The sequence below is a fragment of the Vigna unguiculata genome, chromosome 4 (genome assembly GCF_004118075.2).
Source record: "Vigna unguiculata cultivar IT97K-499-35 chromosome 4, ASM411807v1, whole genome shotgun sequence".
Classification (NCBI taxonomy): Eukaryota; Viridiplantae; Streptophyta; class Magnoliopsida; order Fabales; family Fabaceae; genus Vigna; species Vigna unguiculata.
This window is the reverse complement of record NC_040282.1, coordinates 65,977-79,700: the sequence shown is the minus strand read 5'-3', so window position 1 is coordinate 79,700 and position 13,724 is coordinate 65,977. Positions and strand designations below refer to the sequence as shown.

Genomic DNA, 13,724 nt, shown 5'->3' with positions numbered 1-13,724 from the left:
TCATTCTCTTTCTCTTCTTTTCACTGGGTAGTGAACATACCTTCATTCGTTTATGGGTGGTGAACATTTAAAAGATGTGGGGTTGTGTTTAACAGTGAGCATGATGACGAAGGAAGAAAGGTGGGTCCATAAAGGAAAACAAAAAGACGTTAATGGAGAGAGAAGCAAAGCAATGTGCAATGTTTTGGAGAGAGGTTTTTAGGGTTATGAGTAAGAGATGATGAAGTTGAGATTTATGAGGAACAGAATTAACAAATGTGTACGTGGGTTACAAATGGATTCAAATTCACACTTTTCACTACGCGCCCATATTCTTATTTTATCTAAAAAGTCACTTTTGTAAAGATAAAATAGGTGAAAAAAGCAATTGCCTAGATGTGGAAGTGTAGGAAGAGGCTAGGGTTAATATTTTTAAACAAAGATAAAGGTTTTCTTCTTTCACTTATATAAAGGAAGATGCGGATAGAAAGCATGGGTGCAAGAAGAAAATGGCACGCCGTCATTAGCAAAACCCAAATTGGTTTCTTATGGGCCGGAAAGAAAAGGGTCCTTAAGAGGAAATTCGAATTGATGGGCAGGGCGCGAAATTTGAAGTGATGAATTAGTAATTGGAATGGATAAATAGAATAAAGAGAATTGAGAGTACAGTACTGAACAAAAATTGAATTTCTTCCTCTATACCACTCTTTCTCTCTCATAACTGATCGTAAAATAGAAAACCAACAGAAGTGAGCATGAGCGTGCCTTGTTCTTCTTCTCGTTCTCTGTTTGCGTGCGGGGGACATATTTTGCCAAACCCGAGGTGAATTTGGAGATTCGCTCCGATTTGAAATTTGAATAATATCTGAAGTATCCTTATGGAATGGTGATCTGAAGCGAAGGAGAGGAAGATGAAGAAGGGACAGGGTGGCGGCGGTGGCGGTGGTTTGGAGCTGAAACAGAGGATAGTATGTGCGCTGAACAAGGTGGGAGATCGCGACACGCAGCAAATAGGAATGGAGGAGCTAGATCGTGTGGCGCAGGGTTTGAGGCCTGAAGGGATATGGTCGTTCCTGTCGTGCATTCTGGAGACGGAGTGGGAGCAAAAGGCTTCCATAAGAAAGGAGTGCGTGAGGCTGATGGGAACCTTGGTCACTCACCACGACACTCTCCTCCTTCCGCACCTTCCCAAGATGGTCGCCAGCATCGTTAAGCGCCTTAGGGATCCCGACTCCGTCGTCCGAGACGTCTGCGTCAACACCGTTGCCCTTCTCGCCTCCAAGTTGGGCCACGCCCTCTCTCACAAGGACAAGGTCTTTCTCTTGCTCGTCAAGCCCATTTTCGAGGCTCTCGGCGAACAGAATAGGCATGTTCAGTCAGCCTCTGCTCTCTGCCTCGCCAGAATCATTCACAACACCCACCATCCTCCTCTGTCGCTCCTGCACAAGATGCTTCTCAGGACTCTCAAGTTGCTTAAAAACCCTCATTTCATGGCTAAACCTGCACTGCTTGACCTCACCAAGACCCTTATCCAGGTTTCCTTTCCTTCTACCTTCATTCATTCATTCATTCATTCATATACACGATAATGGGGCATTCAAGATTTGCATTAACTTAACTTTCTGTACGAGTGAAACTCTAGTTCTAATAACAAAGCACTACCAAAAGCTCTTGAAGCAACTACAGAGCTCACCATCCCCACTAGGATATTTCAGCCTAACGAGTCATCTCAGTTTTTACTCTAGGTTTGAAGTTACCGTAATGACTCATATTCAGGCTGTTAACCATAACCATCCTATCATCAATAAGAGACCACGACTACCTAGCTGTGGTCTGGTACCAAATGAACACCTAATTGTATCTAAATTTTTATCTCACAAGATTGCATGAAAAATTACATGTTTCTTTCATTTTTCAGGCTGGGGGTGCTCCAACGCAAAATATTCTCTCCGCTGCAATTGGCAGTATCCAAGACGCCCTAAAGCACAGTGACTGGACAACTCGCAAAGCAGCTTCTGTGGCACTGGCGGAAATCGCTCTGGGCGGTGCTTCTTTTCTGGGATGTTTTAGAGCTTCATGTGTTCAGTCCCTTGAGTCGTGTCGATTTGACAAGGTGTTTCTCGATTTTGTTTTTACATTCATCTTCTTGTGACTCAATTTATCACATTCTTATTCATCCTTGGTTGTGTTATAGGTAAAACCAGTTAGAGATGTTGTTTTGCAAGCGCTTAAGTATTGGACAAGTCTTCCGGCTCCCGATACTCCTGACCCATCTGAAACTGGATCCTCGTTAAAAGGTTTACCTATGTTGTCTCTTTCGTGAACAACAATAATTGATATTTAATGTCTGAAAAATGGACACCTGTCTACATCTTCGCACCCAGTAACTTTGCTCACCTTGGCATGATCATTATCTATGTTTTGAATTTGTGATGCGCCCTTCTGATAGTGATCCTTCTATTCATCGACATGCTTTCATTGCTTCTTGTTTATGTTTTGTTCTGCTCATGCTTTTCACAGAAAACATATACAGAGGCGACTCTTCTGATCTTAGCAGTACGACCGAATCCAGACAGAAAGATGTTGGGCTCCAAAAGGTTAATATGAAATCAACTATGGGAAGGATTCCTTTGTCTGTTAAAAAAACATGCCAAAATTATACCAGGAACACTCAGCATAAACCTGATGATTGGCATATTGAAGTAGCAGTCCCCAGACCCCACCCTGTGGTGGAATTCCAGAATGAAGAATCCGAGAGTTGTTCTGTCTCTAAGCCATTGGAAACAATGAGTGCCGATGTTTCAAGCATGCAAGATGTTGGTTATGAATATGTGCCTATGGACGACAACCAAGAGTGTTCTTCTGTTTCTAATCTTGCCACTGATAACTTTGAGACCAAGTTTTTAACTGCTCATGACTGCTTTATAAATAGTGGAGTACAGAAGCCAATTGCAAGAAGCCAACGGTATGGTGAAGAAATATGTTCTAATGAACAAGTGTACTCCGTAAAGATGCAGCACCCTAGTAGTTCTGATTCTACAATCACAGAGCCATGTCGCCAAACTACACATGAATGCTGTATGCAAATGGCAAATGAAATGACTTGTATTCAGAATCAACTATCAGATATTGAAATCAAACAAGCTAACATGATACACCAATTACAGGTATTATACATACGTATATTGACAGCACGGGATTCTAAATTCTTCAGTCTGTTGTTGCTAGTCATTTTCCTTTATCCTATGGTTTCTTGAGCTTAGGTTTCGTTGTTTTTTAGACAGTGTGAAACTGGTGAAGTACCTAGATTAGTTTTGCATGTTTCTATCAGTCGTGTGTGAATTATGAGACTTCTGGCACACACACATAGGCATACTATTCTTATACTGGACTTTTAGTATTTTTTTGTCATGCATCACACAGTATATGGAACATATTTTATTTAGCATACTGTCAAATCTTTTTCAGATGTTTTCAACTGGCATAATGGATGCCCTTTCTACAATCCAGTCAAGAATGACAGGCTTAGAGAATGCCTTTGATAGATTAAGTCGAGAATCTCTTAAAGGAGGAAGGCATTCTTATTCTGAAACCTCCAAATTAGGGAAGCATAATGAAATTGTTGCCTCTCCCAGGTTCTCCATCTGCACTCCAAGGCCCTCTGTAGAAATTAATAATAAGCAATCAGGCTCTGTGTCAGTTAAAAATTCTGAAAGTTGGGAGAAAAAGACATTTTCAAGAAGCCAACCCGGGATTCATTCTGGAGATAGTTCAGATATCTGGAAAAGTTACAAGGTCAAGGCTGGCAGAAAAGGTACAGAGAAGGATGTTTTGAACAGCTCAGTGAAGGATGCAACAAGAATAGGTTTGGTAAAAAATGATGGTATCATTTCTGCTTCTAGAACAACCAATGCCAGAAATGGCTGGTCTGAGAGTAACACAAACTGCTGGAAGCATGTAAAACGTCTTGTATGCGAAGGGGATCTAAACAGTGCATATATGGAAGCTTTGTGTTTCAATGATGAGTTTATTCTCGTTGAGCTTTTGAATACTACTGGTCCAGTTGTAGAAAGTTTATCAGTGAAGACAATCAATGCTCTTCTTAGCACTTTAGCATCACATCTTTTGGAAGGAAAATTGTTTAGTATGATAATCCCTTGGCTGCAACAGGCAAGTTCACTTACCCTTATCATTTTTTATTCCGTCTTCCTTTCGTTAAGTGGCTTCCTTGGAATAAATATGTGTAGCCTTAAAATCTGTGCAGATCTCAATGTTCTTTTGATGGCTATTAATGCTTTTTATGTCATGTGAAAAAATGTTGATGGGAACTGATAATAAGTGTCATGATCCGAAATGTATTATTATTATATATATATATATATATATATATATATATATATATATATATATATATATATATCTATATATATATATAACAACTGGTAGTTATCGGTAGCATTTAAGAGCAATAGTGTGTTATTAAGATCATGTGAGAGCAGGTTATGTGATATGGAATAACTTGTTCTGAATTAATTGTTCTGTATTACTTCTGCTGTAGAATTAGAAACTGCCTTGCTCAAACTATGCATAGCTGAAATATGAGCCAGCCTTTCCTACTTGATAAAGTTAATTGATCAACAGCTGTCTTGATTGTCTGTCTGGAGACAAATTATTGGTGTCTATTGCTTATAGCTTGTATCAGTTTTTCTTTGCCTTGATGCTTAGGCTATGCTCTATATTATCTTTGCTAGATCTTTTATTGGTCTGTATACATGTCCCAACCACCCTAGGTGAGCTTTGATTCCTCTTAAGTGAGGGTGCATCAACTATTGATTTAAAGTATGATTGGTAAAGGTACTTCAATCAGCTACATTTCCTCACTTCTTGGGGAAGCAAAACCCTCTTTGCCCTATCCTAACTTTTATTGCAATGCATTTATTTTTGTTTTATCTTGTCGTATATTTAATCTCCCAATATCTTACATTTGTCTTTGCTGCATTGAGTTTATTCTCTTGATAGTGTTTTACAGTCCAATATGAATTGCTGCAAAACGTTGTTGTAAAACTCGAACTAGAGAATCAATTACCGATGCCCACGTGAAGCTTGTATCACTATCAAATCAACTGGTTTTCGGGCTTTTCTTCAGTCTGGGTTTTACAGCTTCACTTTGCAATAGTAGAAGTAAATTATATTAAATACCACGTCAATGGATTCTCACTTTCCTGTAACAAGCTTCTAAGTTGGCCACTTCTGTCTTTGAATTTATATTCCGTTTACTACTCTGCTACCAAGTAACTTTGGGAAATCTGATCCTTTATGGTAATCTTATTTTAGATTGTTGAAATGAGTACTATCCATGGACCAAATTGCATTGCTATCTCTATTGAAGCCAAGGAACATCTTTTATCGGCAATTCAGGAGGCCGTGAACCTGCACATTTTCAATCATTCAGAAAGAAGGCGTGCTGCTGAATTAGCAATGAAATTACATCATATATGGGGTAAGACAGCTGAAGATTGATATTTGTCAAAGTAGCCATTTTCTGTTGGGGCTCGGATCTCGTCCCAGGTTGAACTCACCCAGTTCTTGTTGTATGCACTTCGTTAGGGCGTTGGATTTTACGAATAATCTGCTGCTATTTCTGGAATTATTGATTTGTGGAGTGTTTTCTTTTTTCCGATTGGTAGCTGTGTACTTTGATAGGAAAAAAAAGTATTGTATCTTTGAGAATGATATAACAATTATATGTTTGTTTTTTGAGTGCTTATTTTTAAATTTTTTACATTATTTAATCATACCGAAATCACTAAACTCTAAAGCTAGATATTATCAAGTGCCTCGGCTCATTTCTGGAGCAACTCTAGATTAAAAAAAGAAGAAATCAAGGAAAAAGAGTCAAGATAACACTTCCTACTTACCTATTTGAATAACTCCAATTTATAAGGAGAAACAAAGGAAACGTTTTGGCGGTTAAACATTTTTCCTGATTTTTCAAAAATCGATGTAATTTAATTTTTTTCTTAAATCTTTTTAAACAAGTTAAGGATTTTTTTTCATCAAAATAAAATTTGTTAATAAAGATGATTTATTTTATTGGTATAATTAACATAACTTTAGTGTTAATTTTGATAAAAAAAGTTCTTACTTTAGAAAATTTAACTAAAAAAATAAAATTGCATTAATTTTTTAAAATTGAGATCAAATTCAAACTAAAAAACAAATTAAAGGATCAATTTAATAATTTTGGATGAAAACAGTAAAAACAGATGTTTATTTTAATTCTATTGATTTTTTATGTACTAATATAGATTATAATATACTTATTGAACAAATTAAAAATATATGTTTAATTGTGATAAACAATATTTATAAGAATGAAATCAAGTTATTTATATGTTTTATGGATTTATAACAATATTATAGTAAATTAAGTATATTTGAACAACTACCATGGTAAAATTATATTTATGATAATAAGTTAAAAATACAAATAACTATATATAAAATTATTAAAGTAATATTTAACATGATATAAATAAATAATAAATAAAAATATTAGAAAGAAGTTAAAGTAGTCAAATATTTATCTTAAAAACAAATTTGAATAAATCTTAAGAGTATGATAGCTTATAAATTTGAAAGAACTTTCAAATATTAAATTAGTAGAATCGATAATAAACAATGAAACGGTCTTATTTAAATAAAACTTTTCCAAATAAAAAATAATATTATGGATAAATAAAATATAAAGAAGATATTTTTTTATATTACTTAATAAATAAAAAAATTTCAAAATAAAATATTTGAAATTGAGAATTAAGTAATCTTATATAAAATAAATAAACAATAAATAAAAATATTTAAAAAAAAAGTAAAAAATAAACAAATGTGAAATCTAAAAGTTATTTGATTTATTAAAATTAATAACACATCATTTAAAAATAATTATATAAAATTAAAATATGAAATCGAAGTTGTGATAAGAAAGAGAGTATCTTAAAAATGTGAATGAATATGAAATAATATAAACAATTGCGACGGTAGAAAAAAGTGTGTAGAGAAAAAAAAATACGAAAGAATAAAAATATTTATATATATATATATAATATTAAATATGAATAATATCTTATTTTTACTTTCTTAAACAAAATAATGAACAAAATTTGTTAGATTAAAAACAGTTTTTGTTCTTGTCGATTACCTATACGATCCTCTGCCCAAGGTGTAAAATCCAAGAAAATGGTACCTTAGAAATGATAGTGGTTTAAAAATAGTGAGGCTTGATTATTTTAATATTAAAAAAGTTTTAGTATAAATAGAATTGTTATAAACGAGTTTCATTATTTTAAAACACATTATCTCTCTAGAAACAACTTTTCTAGAGTTCTCTGACTTCTCTCTAAAAGTTATGTTTTTCTGGTCGTCTGATTGAAGAACTGAGACCGTAGGATTGATCCTCTTAGTGAGCTCTTCTTCAATTTGGATCGATCAGTTTCTCAGTTTGTGTAAGTTAAGTTTCCGCTGTCTTTTTGGTGTTTTCTTTCTGTTTTCTGTTGCATGTAAGCCTTCTTCTGCTTGCATGTGCCATTTTATGTATCAATATGAGTCTCTGTTGATCAGTGATCATAATGATATGTCTTGATCATTCTTGTGATGTTTCTATGTGTAGATAGAGCATCCTGTGGAGTTAGAGACGTTTAACGTTTATAGAATTGTTTAAGCAGTTTATAGAATTGTTTAAGCAGGATATCAAGTAAGGGAAGCTAATGTCTATTATGTCTCACAAACCTGTTAAGAATGTTATTATATGATTATTGTGTAATTGATTGATGTATTTGATATGTGAATTGAGTTGTGATGTTTAAAAACGATAAATGCTTAGGTTTTATATGTTATTTGAGAATAATTGTATGCTATGGGTGCAATTGATGTGAATATTTTGATAGAATTAATGTTTGATACTCGAATGGTCTTTGGTGGAGGTTTTGGAGTTGGATGGATTGGTTGAATATGTATAATTTTGCTTAAATCAGTTTCTGTAAAATTATGCAGAATTGCTTACTCGCTGGGCGAGCCTACTCGCTAGGCGAATAGGTTGATCTGCAGAATTATGCAGAACACTGATCTGTCGAATTATGCAGATTCGCATACTCGCTGGGTGAGTGCTACTCGCTGGGCTAGCATGGGCCAGTGGCTGGGCTAGTGCTACTCGCTGGGCTAATTTCCAAGTCAGGAACTTCCAGACCTGGACCAGTGGCTGGCGAGTGGTACTAGCTGGACGAGAATGGGCCACTGGCTGGACGAGTGCTATTAGCTGGGCGAGTGAGTCAGAACCTGAAATTTGTATTTTTGAGTTAAATTGGGTGGTACTTTAGTTATCATAGAAGCTTTGTAATTATTATGAATGATGAGTATATGATATGAGATTGTTTATATGAGACTGAGTTGAGATTGGTTAATGCTAACCCAAGGAGGATTAGCAGTGATTGTGGTAGTGTATGCATTGAGGTAGGGATTGAGGTGGGAGCAGTGGTGGATGCTGTTTCAGAGGCACCTCTGGAGGTTGAGGAGGCATCTCTTAGGTCGGAAAGAGGTCTCAATGAGAAGCTGGTGTAAGTGGTTAGCTTGTGTTTAGGGTTAGAAATGTTTGGTATGTATAATTGATATATTTATATAGTCTGATCATTTGTAAGACTGTATTAATATACTTTATACATTTGTTTATTTGTTTTGAATACTAAGGTGAAATATCCTATTTTATTAGTTTTAAGCTGCTAAAATTGGAATGTTACACAATGTATTTGGACTTCACGTAATTAATCAAAGTTCTAGAGTTATCTTGATCTATGGTGCTAATCAGGCTGAAAGAGATGAACGCATTTGTTTACTAAGAAGGAAATTAACTTGAAATTAAGTATTGTTTATGCTTAGTGTTACAGACAGGTTCTCCTTGAAAGACTAATTGAATATTACAATCACACGCTGAACGATTTATTTTATATTGTGCTGGCAAGCACAGAATCCTTTGAAATGTAAATTATATTACACATGTACGTAGGAAGGAGTTGATTGATGCGTAGTGGAGAAGCAAAGCAATTACCAAGTTGAGTTAAGCATGCAATAATTGGCGACGATACTCTCCCAAAGCCCATATGGGAAAGATGTTTCGATAAGATGAGTAGTTCAGTGTACAGTTCCTCATGAATACTCCCGTGATCTCCTGCCATCAGATAACAACCTTATTAAAAAAAGTTTACTTTTAAAAGAGATTAAAGGATAAAAAAATATGAAATCAGTTACCTGCTGTGGGAAATCTCCATCTTCCATTTGTGAATTGATAAGTAACTTTATTCCACGGTGTATGGGTGTGGGATCTATCTCAGCCTTTTTTTTTTCAGAAAAAAAAAATTCAGAATTAGCAAAATTCGGAACTCTTTTAGTCATTGTTTGGAATATGAATCTTATAGAACTTTATTACTAACCTGTCCTGCATGCATAAGGGACAACAGGGCCCACGAAGTTTGAACTAAGTTTGCACGGTTGCCTTCTAGGTTTGTATAAACCTAACGACAAGTGTTTATATAATAATTGTTAATAATGAATGATACTCAGAATTAGTTTAGTTAATTTGTATAAACCTAACCTTGTTTTGGCTGGACAAATAACTCTCTCCCCATCCACCATTAGGAAGCTGCTTTGACAACAAAAACTGACAAGCCTTGCGTAGGGAAGGGCTGTTATGGTACTTCTTTCCATAGGCTCTTAGTCCCTCCACAGCGAACCAGGTACCATATGTATAGCAAATACCCCAACAACCGTACCACGATCCATCACCATTTTGCTTCCTTTCAATGAAATCGATTGCTTTCCAAATACTGCTATCTATTTCCCTTCTTCTGTGTTTTGGGTATAACTTTCTGAAGACACAAAGGGCCTGCACTGCTGATCCAGTGCATTCCACATACCTGTCCAACATAGTAAGTTAGTGAGTGCAAGCATCATCAGCTTTGTTTGTGAATTCATGGTCACATATTGTAAAATCTTACTCCGTCTCAATCAGTGTGTCTTCAAAGAATTCAGTTGGGTTGAATTTCTGCAGCACACTTAGCATATAAGATGCAAGTGGTGACTTAGTCAAAGGCAAAACCCGGCATTACTGTATTTTCTTACCTCTAACCAACGATATGCTCTTTGAGGTTCCCAAGCAGGGAAACCACCATTACTGCTCTGTAGAGAAAGGATGACATTAACAGCATCACAAAATCGCTGTGTTTCCATTTGGTCCCCTACTAGATCAGTTGGCATTTCTGACAGAAGGAGTGCAGCCTATGCATGTGCATAAATATAGTATAAGAAATTATTCATGTTCATGTTTATGTTTATGTTTATGTATATGTCTATGTCTATGTCTATGATGATTTTTATGAACACTCTTGCCTTGAGTCCTTCTGCGGTGCAGTCTGAGACTTGCCAACCTTGATCATGCATTGAGAATGTCCAGCTTCCTTTGGATATGTGTCTGTACATTGCTTTGAAGTCACCAGAAGGGTTTTCACTCACCTTTTAATACATAATAATTAACATCCACCTCACATATTAATTATTGCAAAGTATGTTATATATATATGAGAGACGAAGTTACTACTTGTGAAGCCTTGACGAAGTCGTGTGCTTTACGAAGTGTAGGCCCGTACTCCTCACTCACATCACAACTAAGTATTGCTTGAATAGCAAATGCAGCATCCCACATTTGGCTCCCAAAACTCTGCACTCGTAAATTCAATTACATTTTTTCAACTTCTTCAATAACACTTTACAACCAATCAATACAACTTTAGATTCAACCATTTACAATATATTCACTTGTTATATTTTAGAAATGCATTACTTTATTGGCTAATAAAAAATAACAATTTTATGGCAAATTTTGTAGTTTTACTTAAAATAGGGTCACAATTTTATGAAAATGGAAATGGATGTTTAAAGGCAACTTATTAGTTATAATAAAAGAGTACATTGATGATTTATGGAAATAACAGTAATAACAGTTGTAAAATAACTTAAACTTATTTTTCCTAATTTGAATGTTTTCCTTCTAAAATTAGAAAGAGGAGAGATATATATTAATTTTGTTTCTTTTTTTGGTAAGGTATTAATTGTGGTACCTGGATTTTCAAGCCGTCTTCTGCGAGCCAGAAGTAATCGGGGATTCGGGCTAAATGAAGTTTGTATGCCTCTGAGTTAGGGTCCTCAACCCAACGCGCAAGCAAGCATAAAACCTGTAATTAATTTCCATTAAGGAAGCTAATTAGCAATGAATTTATGAATTAATTGTAATAATTAATTTACGTACCTTCTCTACACTTCCAATGCAAAGGTATCTACTGTTCTCATCCTCGTAACGTACATGGTTAATTGCTATTTCTAATGCCTTCTGTCTGAGCATAGAGAAGGGCCAGCAATTCAGAAAACGCTCTCCCACGTGATGAAGAAATCCCCATAACATGTCTTGGATCACAGGATGTGGATAGTAAAGATCCTCCTAATATCATACTAATTGCTTAGTACGTTTAAATATAAATGATACTTAATTTTAAATGTAAATATAAATCGACCTTAGCAACAGTGTTGCGGGCTTTGTTCCAGTTGATTGCTTCATAAGGCTCAGTATACATTTCTTGTCTGAGTGATCTGATTAAGGCGGTGATGGGACCCACGAACCTCTTACCATATAAGTATGACATGGGCATGTAAACCAATCGACAGTAGCAAAGCATTTTCCCTGCATGTTTATGTATATTAGTTCAAACAGAAAGAAACCCTAAACCTAAACCATGCATGGCTCTCTGAGATGAGACTAATTAACCTGGATGAATGGGAACGGCTTTGGGTAGAAGCCAAAACTCCGGTGGAAGAGGATTACATCCACACCATTCATAGACACCAAGTACCGTGACCCAGAACTTTCCCCACGAGGGAATAGCCACTAAACCACCATGCTCCAGGATCCACTTTCTTCCTCTGTACATTGCCTCATCTTCAACACCTTCACCAAGTATCCTCAACGCAATGTAGCTCAGTGCTGATCCGAACATTGTACTATCACCCTCTATATGAAATCCCCAACCCCATCTTCGTTCTGATGATTATACAAATATCTCACTATTTCCTTCTTGTGTTCAGCTCCTAAAACAGCATCAAGAGATCCTGTGATGTATAATGCCATCACCAATGGTTGAAGGAAAAACAAAGGCCCAGCTGATTCTGCAGGCCAGTGCCCATCACTTCCTTGAATGGATGAATAGAAACTGATGCCTCTTCTTATTGTACTTATCAACGCTTCCATCGTAACATTTTCTCTATCTCTTACTTTCACTGCCGCTGGAATCACCCCACATCCATTCTCTTTTCTCAGCTGCATACCACCCAACAATTTTTAATCAATAATTATAAATCTACTTATTAAAACGTATATAAGAAAATTCATGGGTTATTTATTATTTGGTTGTAGTGTAACTTTTAATTAAAAAAAAAATGTTTTAGTGCCTTGAGAGAGGGGTTTGTATTTGTACTTGTGGGAGATTCGTCTTCTGTGGCGGTGTTGGTAGTTGGAAAGAAAAAGGGAAATGATAACCTAAGTTAACGCTCATAGTATTTATTCCTTCCCAGGAATCTTCCTCCCGTATGTCACTCCATCACATACAACCACACCCACCCCTTCTTCTTTTCCATCATTTCATTCAACATAATCTATTATTCGGAATATATATATTATTAAGTATATCATTAATAATAATAATAATAATAATAATAAATATTTTTAAGTTTTTTATCGTGGATACAATATTTTTTAATAGGATAAATCATTAGAGTACAATTTATTTTTTAATATTATTTAAAAGCTACAGATTATGTGAAATGATTTTATTTAATTTTGAAAATTTAAAATTATTTATTAAATTTAGTGTAACAGTGTATGATGAATAATAAAGTACCTGCATCCTGAGGAAGAGATCTGAGCTTTGTTTGATGGAATGTCTGTTTAGTGTGAATTGGTGTCTTAGCCTTTCTATCTCATTGCGTTCTTCAACCGTTCCTGCGTTTGGATCAAACACCCAATGTTGACGACCCACGAAATTATTGGCGGATTTCAGCCCCTTCCCTCCTTCTCCTATCTTCAACTTCCACATCTTACCAATTCTTTTCCTTTTTCAACCAAACTCACACCCAACGCATGCACTTATATATCATTTTACTCACACACAACACTTAACAAATTTCTTTTATTTTTATTTTAGATAACCTTAAGTCATATTTGACAAAAGGAACTCAGAAAATACACTGAAAATGTATCGTTGTCGATGCCGATAAAGTAATTAATTATGATAAGAACATGTGGAAGTTTCAAGTTGTACTAATTTATTAACTCACTATACTGTTGTTCACAATATAACATGCCTTTTAATAATTGACATGAAGCAACTGTCCAACTATATTCGTACCCTCAATTTCAAACTTTTTTATTATTACAAATTGTACAAACCAAAACGAAAATAATTACAATAATATTATGATTCTCATTTTTTTTATATTTTATTTTTTTGATGTGGTTTAATATAGACTACCATTATTTTATACTAAATCACGTCTTGAAACAAAGGATAAAAGCAAAAAATACAAATCAAAGTATAATTTTCTCTTTTTTTATACAACTAATGTAAAGAAATAAAACTAGAATAAAGGGG

General features: G+C 35.1%; 2 protein-coding genes across 2 annotated transcripts; one reads left to right on the top strand and one right to left on the bottom strand.

Annotated features, from left to right (window-relative positions):
• The first annotated feature begins 522 nt into the window (after positions 1 to 522).
• Positions 523 to 5,739, top strand: LOC114180339 (TORTIFOLIA1-like protein 2). Its single transcript, XM_028066635.1, has 6 exons — positions 523 to 1,514; positions 1,898 to 2,092; positions 2,174 to 2,276; positions 2,500 to 3,146; positions 3,448 to 4,149; positions 5,314 to 5,739. The coding sequence occupies exons 1-6, from the start codon at positions 891 to 893 to the stop codon at positions 5,497 to 5,499; spliced, it is 2,457 nt and encodes an 818-aa protein (XP_027922436.1). The 5' UTR covers positions 523 to 890; the 3' UTR covers positions 5,500 to 5,739.
• A 3,140-nt stretch (positions 5,740 to 8,879) lies between these two features.
• Positions 8,880 to 13,200, bottom strand: LOC114181519 (lupeol synthase-like). The gene is given in 14 exon segments (XM_028067992.1): positions 8,880 to 9,199; positions 9,280 to 9,363; positions 9,462 to 9,542; positions 9,623 to 9,944; positions 10,026 to 10,072; positions 10,150 to 10,305; positions 10,417 to 10,539; positions 10,625 to 10,744; positions 11,145 to 11,258; positions 11,333 to 11,521; positions 11,595 to 11,761; positions 11,846 to 12,109; positions 12,112 to 12,394; positions 12,975 to 13,200. Coding segments are annotated over 14 exon segments (2,256 nt in total). The 5' UTR covers positions 13,170 to 13,200; the 3' UTR covers positions 8,880 to 9,088.
• Between the last annotated feature and the right edge of the window lie 524 nt (positions 13,201 to 13,724).